General features: G+C 57.9%; 3 protein-coding genes across 3 annotated transcripts in view; all 3 read left to right on the top strand.

Annotated features, from left to right (window-relative positions):
• Nucleotides 1-5965, top strand: part of THITE_2113147 (uncharacterized protein) — a 6771-nt gene extending 806 nt beyond the window's left edge. Inside the window, exons 1-3 of the mRNA XM_003652048.1 lie at nt 1-1013; nt 1090-3477; nt 3612-5965. The exon at nt 1-1013 is cut by the window's left edge and continues 806 nt beyond it. Of these exons, the coding sequence (XP_003652096.1) occupies nt 1-1013; nt 1090-3477; nt 3612-5621 (5411 nt within the window). The 3' untranslated portion in view covers nt 5622-5965. The remainder of the gene's footprint in view (nt 1014-1089; nt 3478-3611) is intronic.
• Nucleotides 5966-7805: 1840 nt separating this feature from the next.
• On the top strand, nt 7806-9078 carry THITE_2077110 (uncharacterized protein). The gene is made up of 2 exons (XM_003652047.1): nt 7806-8115; nt 8228-9078. The coding sequence occupies exon 2, from the start codon at nt 8501-8503 to the stop codon at nt 8801-8803; it is 303 nt and encodes a 100-aa protein (XP_003652095.1). The 5' UTR covers nt 7806-8115; nt 8228-8500; the 3' UTR covers nt 8804-9078.
• Nucleotides 9079-9773: 695 nt separating this feature from the next.
• Nucleotides 9774-11863, top strand: THITE_2113142 (uncharacterized protein). The gene is made up of 2 exons (XM_003652046.1): nt 9774-10206; nt 10713-11863. Exon 2 carries the CDS (start codon nt 10739-10741, stop codon nt 11729-11731), a length of 993 nt encoding a protein of 330 aa, XP_003652094.1. The 5' UTR covers nt 9774-10206; nt 10713-10738; the 3' UTR covers nt 11732-11863.
• Nucleotides 11864-12712: the final 849 nt, after the last annotated feature.

Genomic DNA, 12712 nt, shown 5'->3' with positions numbered 1-12712 from the left:
GTTATGGCGACCGTTTGTCACCGATGGACCGTCGCCGGTCCCGCTCACCCACGGCCAGCGGGGCTCTGTCGAGGGCGAGTTCGATCATGAGGGCCATGTCTCAACGTGTCGTTATGATCAGCGGAGAGGGTGACCTTGTCGATCAGGCAACGCGGCGGGATCGCTCTCGCTCACCCAGTGTCGACAAACGTCGAACCACCGACGTGTCAGGCCCCGGGTTTGTCGACACCTCATACCCTTCGCAACTGTTCCAAACCCCAGCCGAAAAGAGACCCGGCGTTGATTATTTCCAGCCCGAAGAGGCGGCGCCCACGGCTCGGCGGCTCGGCCCGCTCCCGAACCCGCTAAGAGGAAACTCGCTGGGCATATTCCCCCCTGACAATCCAATACGGAAACGGCTCTGTGACATACTGGTCAATCCATGGACCGAACCACTTATCCTGATTCTGATCATCGCCCAGGCGGTCCTCCTGGCCATAGAGGCCGCGCCAGACGTCTTCGCTGCCGGAAACAGCAGACCTGAGCGCTGGGGAAGCACCCCAATCGACTGGGCGCTCTTCGGGCTGTTTGTGGTTTTTACTCTCGAGATCATAGCCAGGATAATCGTCTCTGGCTTAATTATCAACGCCGATGATTACGCGCCCGTGGGAAGCCAACGGAGACTCAGGGAAAGAGTAGCCGAGCAGTACCGGGCCATCTTCAAACCGCAGCGCCAAAAGTCTGTCCGGCAGCCGCCGCAGGAGCAGCAATTCGTGCCCGCATTTGCTAGATCATTCGCTGTGTATGGGCTGCCGGGCCAAGCTACACTAGAGGAGCAGCAGCGGCTCCATCTCGCGCGCAGGGCGTTTCTGCGCCACAGCTTCAACAGACTCGACTTCATAGCCGTCGTTTCGTTTTGGATATCGTTTATCCTCGGCGCCACCGGCATGGAGAGCAAGCATTCCATCTATGTGTTCCGCATGCTCAGTTGCCTTCGCATCATAAGGTTGCTGGCACTCACAAGGGGTAACCTCGTATGTCGGCCTTTCTGTCCTTGAAAGCGTTTTTGTCTTCCCCTCACATCCCCAACTTGCTAACCCGGCGCTTTAGATTATCCTCAGGAGTTTGAAGAAGTCTGCCCCGCTCCTCGTGCGAGTCTCGTTCCTCATGGGCTTCTTTTGGATTCTCTTCGCCATCATTGGAGTACAGAGCTTCAAGTCCAGCCTGAGCCGCCAATGCACTTGGATCAACCCGGAGGATCCAACTAACTTCAGCGCCGCTTACACTCCGAGCAAGTCGTTTTGTGGGGGCTATCTCAACTCAACGACGGGTAAGGAGGAACCCTGGGTTTTCTCTTCCTCGCCGACAATGAACCTCTCCAGCGAGTTTCTGAGGCCCGGAGCGAAGAGTGCCAAGGGCTTCATCTGTCCTCGGGGTTCCCTTTGCCTCCAACAAGACAACCCCTACAACGGCACGGTCAATTTCGATGATATTGGACACTCCCTCGAGCTGGTCTTTGTCATCATGAGTGCCAACACCTTCTCCGACTTGATGTACTACACCGTGAGCTCGGATTTCCTTCCAGCCGCTCTGTTCTTCGGGGCCGGCATCATCATCATGATGCTCTGGATGACCAACTTGTTGATTGCCGTCATCACCTCTTCCTTTCAAGTCATCCGGGAGGAATCCAAGGCCAGCGCTTTTACGGCCGAGGAGGAGCCTCCACCGCTCTTCCACGCAAGCATGGAGCAAGGCCCCCGAAGGCAATCCGCACTGCAGCGAATATCCAACGGGACTTCTTGGTTCTGGATCTTGATCATTGTTTACGGACTCTTCGCCCAGTCGTTACGGAGCGCCACCATGTCGCGAAGCCGCGAGGAGTTCGTCAACGTGTCTGAGATCGTGGTCACCAGTTTTCTCGACGTCGAGATTGCCCTGCGGTTGGCGGCCCACTTCCGGAGATTCCATCGCAATCCGCGTAACCTTGTCGACCTTGGCCTCGCCGTGATTACCACCGTCATCCTTCTACCGCCGATCCGCAACTCGGGTCAGGTGTACAACTGGCTCACCGCCTTTCAAATTATCCGGGTATACCGCGTGGTCCTTGCTATCCCCATGACGAGGGAGCTGATCCAGCTCGTGCTGGGCAACGTTACCGGTATTGGGAATCTGATGCTGTTCGTCTTCCTGATGACCTTCTTAATGGCAATATTTGCCGCACAGTTGTTCCGAGGCCAGCTACCCGCGACGGACTCGGACGGCACGCCGCTCAGAATCCCATTCAACACCATTTATAACTCGTTTCTCGGCATGTACCAGATACTTTCGAGCGAGAACTGGACCGACATTCTCTACAACGTCACGGCCTCCACCGTCCATCTCAACACGGCCTGGGTAGGCGCGGTATTCCTCATCGGCTGGTTCATCCTCTCCTACTTCATCCTCATCAACATGTTCATTGCCGTCATCCAAGAGAACTTTGACGTCGGCGAGGACATGAAGCGCCTGGAACAGGTCAAGGCGTTTCTGCAGCGCAGAGAACTGGGCGGTTCGTCCAATCTAGCGCTCTCCAAGGTCTTCGGCTTTGGCAGGTCGCGTGATCGCGTGGACCCGTTGGATCAGACCACGGGCGTGGTAGACATGCTCTTCAAGGAGGGCTTTGTACGCGAATTCCTGGATGAGGCTCTAGATCCTCTGCAGGAGCATACGACGGACGGCGAGTCCGCACAGCAGCTGGGCGGCAAAGGCAGGGGCAAAAATGGCTTCCTGTCTGCGGCGTGGGGCAGGATGATTTCGCGATTTCGCAGCCGGGAGCCCAACCCGTTCTATTCCAACGTTGGCTTCGGCGGTCCCATCGTTTCTCTGGATCCGGGGCAGCTGGCCCGGCAAGCCGTGAGCGCTACTGCCGCTCGCCGCAAAGCGCAGAGAGAGTACCTGATGCGGCACCCGAACTACAACACGTCCCTTTTCATCTTCAAGCCACGGAATCGACTGAGGCGGCTCTGCCAAAAGCTCGTGGGCCCCGGTCGAGGCACCGAGCGTTTCGACGGCGTGCAACCCAATAAGTATGCGTGGTACACGTTCTCGGCCGTCATCTACGCCGCCATTGTTGCCATGGTTATTCTCGCCTGCGTCACCACACCCTTGTATCAAAAGGAGTACTTCGACCAGCACACGTTCAGCATCTTGAACTGGTTTGTCTGGACGGACATGGCGTTTGCCATCGTGTTTACGCTCGAGGCCGTCATCAAGATCATTGCTGACGGCTTTTTCTGGACTCCCAACGCCTACTTCCGAAGCACGTGGGGAATCATTGACGCCGTCGTGCTAATCACGCTCTGGATCAATGTCATCACGCTCTTCACCAATGCTGGAGCTGTCTCTCGCGCCGTTGGCGCCTTCAAGGCACTAAGGGCACTGCGTCTGCTTAACGTCAGCGACAGTGCCAGAGAGACGTTCCATTCACTCATGATTATTGGCGGTCCGAAGATTCTGAGTGTAAGTCTCTGCCCGCATTTGGCAGTTTCCCTGGCAACTCCTCTCCTCCCCCCCTACCCGCCCCCCACCTCTCTCTCTCCCTGTGTGGGGGTGTGTGTGCGTGTGTGCGCATGTACTTACCGCGGTTCTTCCAGGCGGCCTTCGTCTCAATCTCGCTGCTGATTCCCTTTGCCATTTACGGCCTGAACCTCTTCAACGGAAAGATGGTGGCCTGCAACGACGGTTCGAATATTATAAACCTGAGTGACTGTGTCGGCGAGTACAACAGCACCCCTTTCAGCAACAATTGGCCCGTGCTGGCTCCACGGGTCGCCACGAATCCGTTCTTCAACTTCGACGACTTTGGGTCAAGTCTCTTCATTCTCTTCCAGATTGTGAGCCAGGAAGGATGGGTGGATGTCTCGTTCGCCGCCCAAGCCATCACCGGCAAGGGCCTCCAGCCGCAGGGTTCCCCGCCTTTCGCCGGCCAAGGGAACGCCCTGTTCTTCGTCGTGTTCAACCTCCTGGCGACCGTCTTCATACTCACCCTGTTCATCTCGGTCTTCATGCGGAACTACACGGAGCAGACAGGAGTGGCGTTTTTGACGGCCGAGCAGCGGTCGTGGCTCGAGCTCCGAAAGCTCCTTCGCCAGATCTCGCCGTCCAAGAGCGCGTACGACGATAAGAAGAACAAGTGGAAGATGTGGTGCCACAAGCGAGCGATTGAGAAACGCGGCAAGTGGTACCTGGCCATCACGTCCGTTCTCGTCTTCCACCTGGTCCTGCTCCTCACCGAATTCAACAGTGAGCCCCTCTGGTGGACGCGCGCCAAGGACATCCTCTTCCTCCTCTTCACGCTGATCTACATTGTGAACATTGTCGTGCGCATTGTTGGCCTCGGTTGGACCCGGTTTCGGAAGAGCTCATGGGACCTGTTCTCTCTTGTGGCGGTCACTGGCGCCTTTGCCACCTCGATTCTCTTCCTGACGGATCCCAGCCAGGTTACCTACACTCAGCTGCACAAGTTCTTTTTGGTGGCGCTCCTCCTCTTGCTCATTCCGCGGAACGACGCGCTCGACCAGCTCTTCAAGACGGCGGCTGCCAGCCTGACGACGATTGGCAGCCTGCTGGCGACCTGGCTCGTGTTCTTCCTGGTGTTCGCCATTGCTCTCACACAGACCTTCAGCCTCACGCGCTTCGGCGGCTCAGAGGATGCCAACATCAACCTCCGCACGGTACCGCACGCGCTCATCCTGCTTTTCAGATTCAGTTGCGGCGAGGGCTGGAACCAGGTGATGGAGGATTTCGCGCAGGTCAAACCGCCGTTCTGCGTGGAAGGCCCGAACTTCTTCCAGAGCGACTGCGGCAGCACCGCGTGGGCGAGAGTGCTCTTCGTCGCTTGGAACATCATCAGCATGTACATCTTCGTCAACCTGTTCGTGTCGCTCATCTACGAGAGCTTCTCGTACGTGTACCAGCGGACCAACGGGCTGGCGGTCGTCGATCGCGACGAAATCCGGCGGTTCAAGGAAGCTTGGCGTAGCGTCGACCCGTCCGGGACTGGCTTCATCAGCAAGGAGGCATTCCCGCGGCTCCTCAGCGAGCTCTCCGGGGTGTTCGAGATGCGCATCTACGATAACGACGATTCCGTGCGGGCCATCCTCGAGGACGTGCGCAGCGACAACGACGCTATGAGCATCAGGCACGCCTCGATCATCAGTCAGAACCAGTACAAGACGGGCATTGACTTGCGGAAGCTGAACGAGCGCCTGTCGAGGATCGACGTCGCCAAGGTCCGCGAGCGCCGGCGCCGCTTCAACTTGTTCTTCGAGGAGGTCATGGTGTCCGCGGACCCCGAGAGGGGCATCTCCTTTACGATGGTGCTGATGCTCCTGGCGCACTACAACATCATCAATGACAACAAGAGTCTGCGGTATGTGTCTCTCCAATCTGCCCCTGCAGACACTCGAGGGCAATATGGATTACTGTACAGGGGATTGGCTAACATGTCCGTCTCAGGCTCGAGGAGTTCTTGCGTCGCAAATTGCGGCTCCAGCGCGTCGAGGAACAGGTCCGCAGGCGGATCGTGCTGGGCTTCTTCGACATGCTCTACTACTCCCGGCAGTTCAAACGGCACATGGAGATCAAGCGGGCGGGACGCATGACGGCGATTCCGCAGCTCGACGTGCCCGAGATCCTGGTGGACAACGAGGAGCAGCGGGCCGAGGAAGAGGACCAGCAGCGGCGGGACCGGGCGGCAGGGCGCGGCAGGGCCAAGTCGAGCGCAGCCGCCACCACCACGGCCGGCACCGGCTCGAGCAGCCTGCTCTCGCCCACGGCCAGCCGCTCGCAGCAGCACCGGAGCTGGGCCGCGCTCGGCACGGACGTGTTCTCGTACGACGCCCCGTACGGACACCCGTTGGCCGCGCCGCGGGCATCCGGGCCGGCTGCTGCCTCCTCCGGGCATCGGTCGCATACGAGCGCCTTCAGCTTCGAGCTGTCGGGACCCGGCGACGCGGGGGGCGATGACGGTGACGAGGCTACGAGTCTGGGGAGACGAGGCAGCTCGGTTGATCCCGCGCTCGTCAGGGACGTGTTGAATGATTCGGTCTGGGTGGAGAGTCTCAGGCGGAGTGCTACGACGATGAAGAAGGGCGGGTGGGGGTCACAGGGGGGTTTCAACTGAGCTGAACGAACTTGGGGGGAGGTGTCTGTGCGGGAAACGAGCCGGGCGTTTTTGGTATGGACATTCAACGCCTTGATTATTTCTCTTCCTTTGCTTTTAGCATCATGATGGGATGATAATGGGGGTTGGCGGGTTGGAGGAGTGACGGGGGGAGGGGTGGTGTTTTGATGGGCGATCGGCGTGGTTTCAGCAAATGCACTGGCGCTCTTGGGAGGCAGCGATTGTACTGTGTTATTCAACTACAAGATTGGTGTATTGGTGAAGGCATCACGTACTGTGTATGGATTACTGAGCAATGTTGGGAACTGGGTTGGACTAGAACATCAAGATGGACAGTCTCCCTCGGCTGCGCATAGATAACGTTTGGGGAGTCCCACATCCCCCCCTTTTTTAGTGTATACAATTAGATTCGTTTCCCCAACCCCGAGACATTCCTGCAAGTGACTCGGGAGTGCAACGACATGATGCGGCCATACTTGGCGAGGTTCTGTGCACCGCTGGATTATGGTACTACACAAGAGCGTCACTGGGCAAGGGCAGCACGTAAGAATGGTGCCACCGACATGACGCACAGCTTCACGGCCATATCACAGCATACTGCGTTGTAAGTGGCCGCCACGAAGAGGAGGGTCGATGCAAGCCGAAAAGGCGGCAAATGCGACCATCCTGGATTACTTCAGCGCGGCCTACTACTACTACTCTCCGGCACGGACGACAACGACACTTGATATTCTCCTTCACGTCGACTTTGTTCAGAGTCTGCTGTGTGAATGGGGCCTCGGCGAGCCTTCCCAAAGCCCTGAGGAAGCCCTGAGGAAGCCCATTGTGGCTCTATGCAGTGATTGACCCCGCATCAAACCCGGTGCGGCGAGGACGGGAGACATGAAACAGGGCTGGACGGGATCATCTGGCGTGGCAGAGCCCCTGATGTGCCGAGCCCGGAGTACTGAGGGTGATGCAGGGTCCATTACCACAGTACCGGAGTTAAGTGGGGGGGCTGCGCGTCTCAAACGGCGATCATACCGAGGCACCCCAGCAGGGGACCAAGCCACCGAACGTTGCACGGTGCCGCAACCTCCAACCTCCACAGCAGAGATGGTCCTTGGCATCTGGCCACCGGTCTGGGCGGCCCGTGTACGACCATCTTCTTGCAACAGCGGGCTCACGCGACATTCTAGTGTATGTACACACACCGATCGCTTACGCTGCGCTGTCAGTATCCTTCTGTACGGAATACTGAGTGTAGTGTAGACCGGGGTCTTGACTGCCCGGGGTTGCTCGTGGTGGATCCACAGCCTGTCAGGTCATCGCCTGACACGAGAGGCGAGCGTGGCTGTTTCATCGGCTGGGCTGACCCACAGCAAGCTGCCTTGCCTCCCGACAGAGCGACGAACCGCGGAAGCTCCAGACCTCTCGATTTGCGATTAGACTCGGGATTTTTTTTCTCGCCCACGGCCGGGGATGCGGCCAGGAGTCCAAGCACGGCGATGGCGTGGCGATGGCGATGAGCCTTGGTTGCCGAAGATCCTTGGTTTTGCTGGACTGATGTCCAGTTGAGCAGCGGGTCGCGCCGGCGATCGCATTGACGTTGGGTGCCCGTCCTTATCGTCGTCTTGGTGCTGAGTGCATGACAACAGCGCCACCAGCCTGTTTTAAGAATGCAAGAAGACACGCAGTCGGGCATTTTAAGGGATACCCTTATCCCCTCCATCCCGGCAACGCATGACGGACGTGCTGCAGCACCCGTTCGTCGCTCCTACCTGAGCCCCGAATCCCCGTCTTCCCGTCTCCCCGCCTTCCCCCCCCCTCCGGTTGAGCTGGGCTGTGCCTGCTACCCGTGTCGTGTTTCCCTTCCCCTGGCAACCCTTGGCTGCTGTCCCAAGCCGTTTCCGGTTCGACCCCTCGCTGGCCCCGGTCTCGTTTGATACGAGACTCCGCAGAACACAACTCGTGCTTGCCGTGAGTGCTTAAAAGTAAGAGCAATCTCCTCCTCCCGGGCACGTAAGACGGGCTCGCCGCCATTCAACCCCCCGCTCAGCCTCTCGGGCTTCATCAAGATCGGTGCTGTCGCTGACGAGGACGAAGACCTCTGCTCCTCTGATCCGTGCCGGTCATAGATCGTCCCGTCATTCCAGGGGTTTTGAAAGTCCCGACGTCGTTCACTTCATTCGTCCCTCGCTTTTTCCGGACGGGTCACCGGAGTGGAAACCACACGCATACACACTTCTGTTCATCGATTTCAGGCTGTGCCTCCCTTTTCACAACTCCTGGCTGGGAGGACGTACAATTACTTAAGAGACTATATAAACCATACCGCCCACGCGAAGCATCCGTCAACCCTGTCTCCTCGCCGACACGATGCAGACCTCCCGTTTCCAGGCCATTACGGCGCGCTTCTCGCCGCACAACCTCCGCACCTCGTTCCGCCGGTCGCTGTCGACGTCGTCGACGTCGTCGTCGGCGTCTTCGCGAGCCAGCAGCACCGACCGGGGCTTGACCGCCTCGCAGGCCAGCTCGCCCGTCTCCACCATCAACAGCATTGTCTTCCGCCAGAAGTCGTTACTCGAGCTGCACGACGAGGAAGAGCATCCCACGCACATCCTCGAGCCGAGGCCGGCCGCCACGTTCTGCAGCCTCGAGGAGCGCATGATGTCCTTCTGAGACGGACATCAACAACGGCAACCTGAGGTCCCAGGGGGGCAGCAGTCTGGAGTCATCTTTGCTGGCTTTTGCAACTGGGTGCAGGGCCGGAGGAGGAAAGTGATTCGATTCTTTTCACAACGCTATTTTTCTTGATACCACATAATTGATTGATCATCACGGAACCGGTCTGGAGTGAAGGCTATGGCTATATTGGGATGGCTCTTTCGAGGGAGATTTCTGGCGCCGGCGTTAGCAGTACGCCTGAGGTAACTAATGAACTGTTACGTCCGGGCATGTTCAAATTTACAGCTTGACAACACTGTACCGAGTGGATGGTTTATGTTGGCTCGAGTGCACGTGGCTACCTCCTCCCTATCGCCGCCGCAAGGACCCCTATTTTTTGTGACGTTCACCGTGACGCTTCCAGTTGTATTTACCCAAGCAGCCAAGCAGGCACCTCCCTTTTGCACTGACCTGTCTTGGCAGACGCTGCCGAAACTACCCGACATCACATGCACAGACCCCCCGTGCCTGCAAATACTGCTTACCTTATGTGGGCCACTCACTTTCTGCGGCAGTGCTTGGCAGCCCGGCCGCGACTGTTTGACAAGCGCCGGTGTCTCCCGACCAGCCAGTCGGCGCTCGCGGAGCGGCAACGGCCGATGGGGCCACACTCGGCCGGAAGCCCATCGGGACCAAGCCAACGGTGAAGCCTGTCATATCTGTGCACAACGAAGCATCCGCGAGCCTCAATCCAAGCTTTGTGGCTAAGCAGCCCTTGCACAATCGTGCCGTCGACGTGGCAGAACACAGAACCTGGAGCCTCTCCTTTGCTTGTGCCAAGCCACGTCACGCCTCACATGCTGATTCGAGTTCGGGGGACAAGGACACGTCCTGGCCAAAAAAAGGACACCCGCCGTTGTTGCAGCAGACGAGCGAACCTTCTGTCAGATGCCTCGGCTTCTGCTTAGCCTACCACACAGATCACAGAGTGTTGCGTCGCAGGGCGCGGTCGGGCACCAGTGACATAAGAGCTGACGCGCCATGCCATACCGCCGATCATGGAGCCGCTTGCGTACACCATCGTTATTTCAACGTTGGGAGCAGCCTGCGTTGGAGTCACCGAAGCTGCTACACATGCCGACACCGACAGCCCAGCTGACTGCTCTCGTCTCTCTTCCACACACTGACGGCCAAACCTGCCATGGAGCGGGACAACGACGACATGGACGGCCATGGTTGCGGCGACTACCGGAGCGAGGGATATGTGATGGTGAGGCGACCGCCTGGCACAGCACATGGCCGATTCCGCGGCAGTGCTTTTCAAGTACTGAAGAGGATGATGGGTGTGCGTGCGGGAAGGACGGAGCGGCAGCAGAGGAAACGAGGAAAAGGAGCGGTTGGCAAACACCATGACCGAGGTAAGCATGAGTATCCCGCAGCCCAACGTGCCATCTGGGAGGAAGAGACAGGAGTCACTTTGGATTCTGCGTGTTTTGATGCCTTCTTTTCATGTCACACCAGGCTGGCTGGCTGGCTGGATCGCTAGCTCACCCACTCGCTCACTCATTCCCTTTTGTTTCGTGCTCTTACACGCATGAGCCTGCTTGTTTTCATCCCAAGTTGAGCCCTCATCACGTTGCGTGTCCGGTCTGAACAGCTGGCTTCCAGAGCTCATATGCAGGAACCAAAGGCCTCAGAAAACCGCAAAATCTGCAGCAATGCATCACACTGCTTCTACGTCCCCCATATTGTTTTCCCAGCCCGCCTCTCTTGTTGCTCATGGGGTGTCATCACTGGCCTCGCCCTTTTTTCTCAATCCAAACTTTCTGTCGATTGCTGTCAGCTGCTGCTACTTTTTCGCGCGCTTCTTACAACAGGCTCGCGAGGAAAAAGAAATCGTCCCGCTGACAGCAAGAACCTGCAGCTTTCTCGGCACTCGTGACAGCGACCATGTTGGCCTTCTTCCCCTTCAATAAGCCTCTCTCGTCGCTCGACAGCAGGCTCGCCAAGCATATCCTGCTGCCGGACCACCACTCAAACGCGGGTTGGGAAGCTCGCTCGATGCGTTTCCGACCGTCTGTCCCCATCGAGAGTCGCCGGCCGCGAGCGCGGGAGGACCCTTGCCTGTTCCGCACGAGACTGGCCGACCAGCAGGTGGACGACGACCCTGACGCTGGTCTTTTTTTTGAGAGCACCGACGAGATCGATTGCGACGACGTCAAGTTCGACGATTCCCAGTGCGTTTCGGTTGGTCGAACCGTGGAGAAGTTCAAGACCATGCCCAAAATGTCGACCCGGGTGGGCAAGGAGGCGGCGGTTGCAAGGAACCTCGGCCCGCACCTGTACGCAATCCCGACGGACACGGCTACTAGCTCGGAGGAGGACGGGCGGCGCGAACCGGCGGGGTCCTCCTCTTCCTCTCCCTTCTCCTCCTCTGCCCTCGCGGGCAACCCACCTGTGCTTGCGCAGGCCGATGGCGAGCCTCAGGTTAGGCCTTTTATCCAGAAGGAGCACAGCGACCCTACTACGACGATTTACCGCGCCCACTTGGCCAGCGAGAACGGGGACAACAACGACGAGGACGCCGAGGACGCCGAGGACGCCGAGGACGGCATCATGGAAACGATGAACATGCCCTTCTGGATCTTGGCGCAGCGCCAGAAGCGGCATCATACCCGCCTCGAAGCAGACGGCATCCCGGACGACATGTCTATCATCACCGACATCTCGCTTATCCCGTCCTACTTCCCAAGCGACGTCATGAAGCAGCAGCGCCCCCAGCGCCACGCCCTCCTCAAGCGCATCGTCCTCGCCAAGGCCAGGGCCGCCAGACAGACCATGCGCCAGCTCAAGCGCTCGTGTCGCGACGCCGTGGGGAACGTCTTCCTCGACCGTGCGGTGCACCGACCTCCCGAGTGCGTCCGAGTTGGCTCTGCGTTTTAAGAAGCGTCCAACAAGCCAGCGATCCCTTGGTTCTCGACTGGTCGAACTTCTTAACCCATGCCCAACATCTGCTGCTGAGTCCACGGTTCTGCTGCGCTACCCACCTTCCCGACGCGCCTCCCATTCTATCACATAATCTCAGAGCGGCCAACTTTAGTGTGCGCCGTGCTCTGTCAAGCACAGCTACGTCGCCCGCGGAGTGCGATGGGCGGCAGGCAGCAGTGCGGGCGCACAAACTCAACAAACCGTCACAGATAACGCTCGGAGCATAGCAGCTTCATCCAAAGGTTGTACTCCACATCGAATTTGGCAACTTAGCCTAGTTAGCCAACGCTAGGACGAGCTTTTCCCCCTGATCTTCCACGATCTCCTTCCGACCTGGTGTTCTATTGTCCACATCTCCCCTAGTAATGGCATAATAACATGCGGTCCATTCACGCCCGCACCACGCCCCTTCTCTTGGATCTTCAGCAACTTTTCAGGGTCCAACGGTTCATCTGCTTCATCACACGGACTTCAAATGATGTCCGTGACGGCGGGAAGGTGACATCACATAACCATCATGGCCATTCCGACGGGTTTCTTTCATCACATCAGAAACAGGCGGTACCCAAAATGGAACAGAGGCAAGACGGGAAGTAAATGGCATGGTGGAGGCGTGGGAGGATAGGAAATAAACAAATGGAAAAAAAAAAAAAATAGAAAAAAAAAATAGGAAAAAAAAATAAAAAATAAAGGACCTTTAAAGGAAAGGGCAAAGCCATGTGTCATCCACGGGCAACCATCGAATCAACGTGACCCAAACAATCTCCCAAGCCAATTTAGTCAGCCATTCCCATCATCCTCTACCCGCCCGAGGGTCAGCCGACCTGAGACTGGAAGAGGTGGCAACCCCCGCTCCCAGACGGACAGATAAACAACCAGTAAAAGGAGGAGGTGCAACCTGCCGGATACAGCCAAGCGGGTTAACACCAGTTGCAC

The sequence above is a fragment of the Thermothielavioides terrestris genome, chromosome 2 (genome assembly GCF_000226115.1).
Source record: "Thermothielavioides terrestris NRRL 8126 chromosome 2, complete sequence".
NCBI classification, from domain to species: Eukaryota; Fungi; Ascomycota; class Sordariomycetes; order Sordariales; family Chaetomiaceae; genus Thermothielavioides; species Thermothielavioides terrestris.
This window is presented reverse-complemented; position numbering and strand designations above follow the sequence as displayed.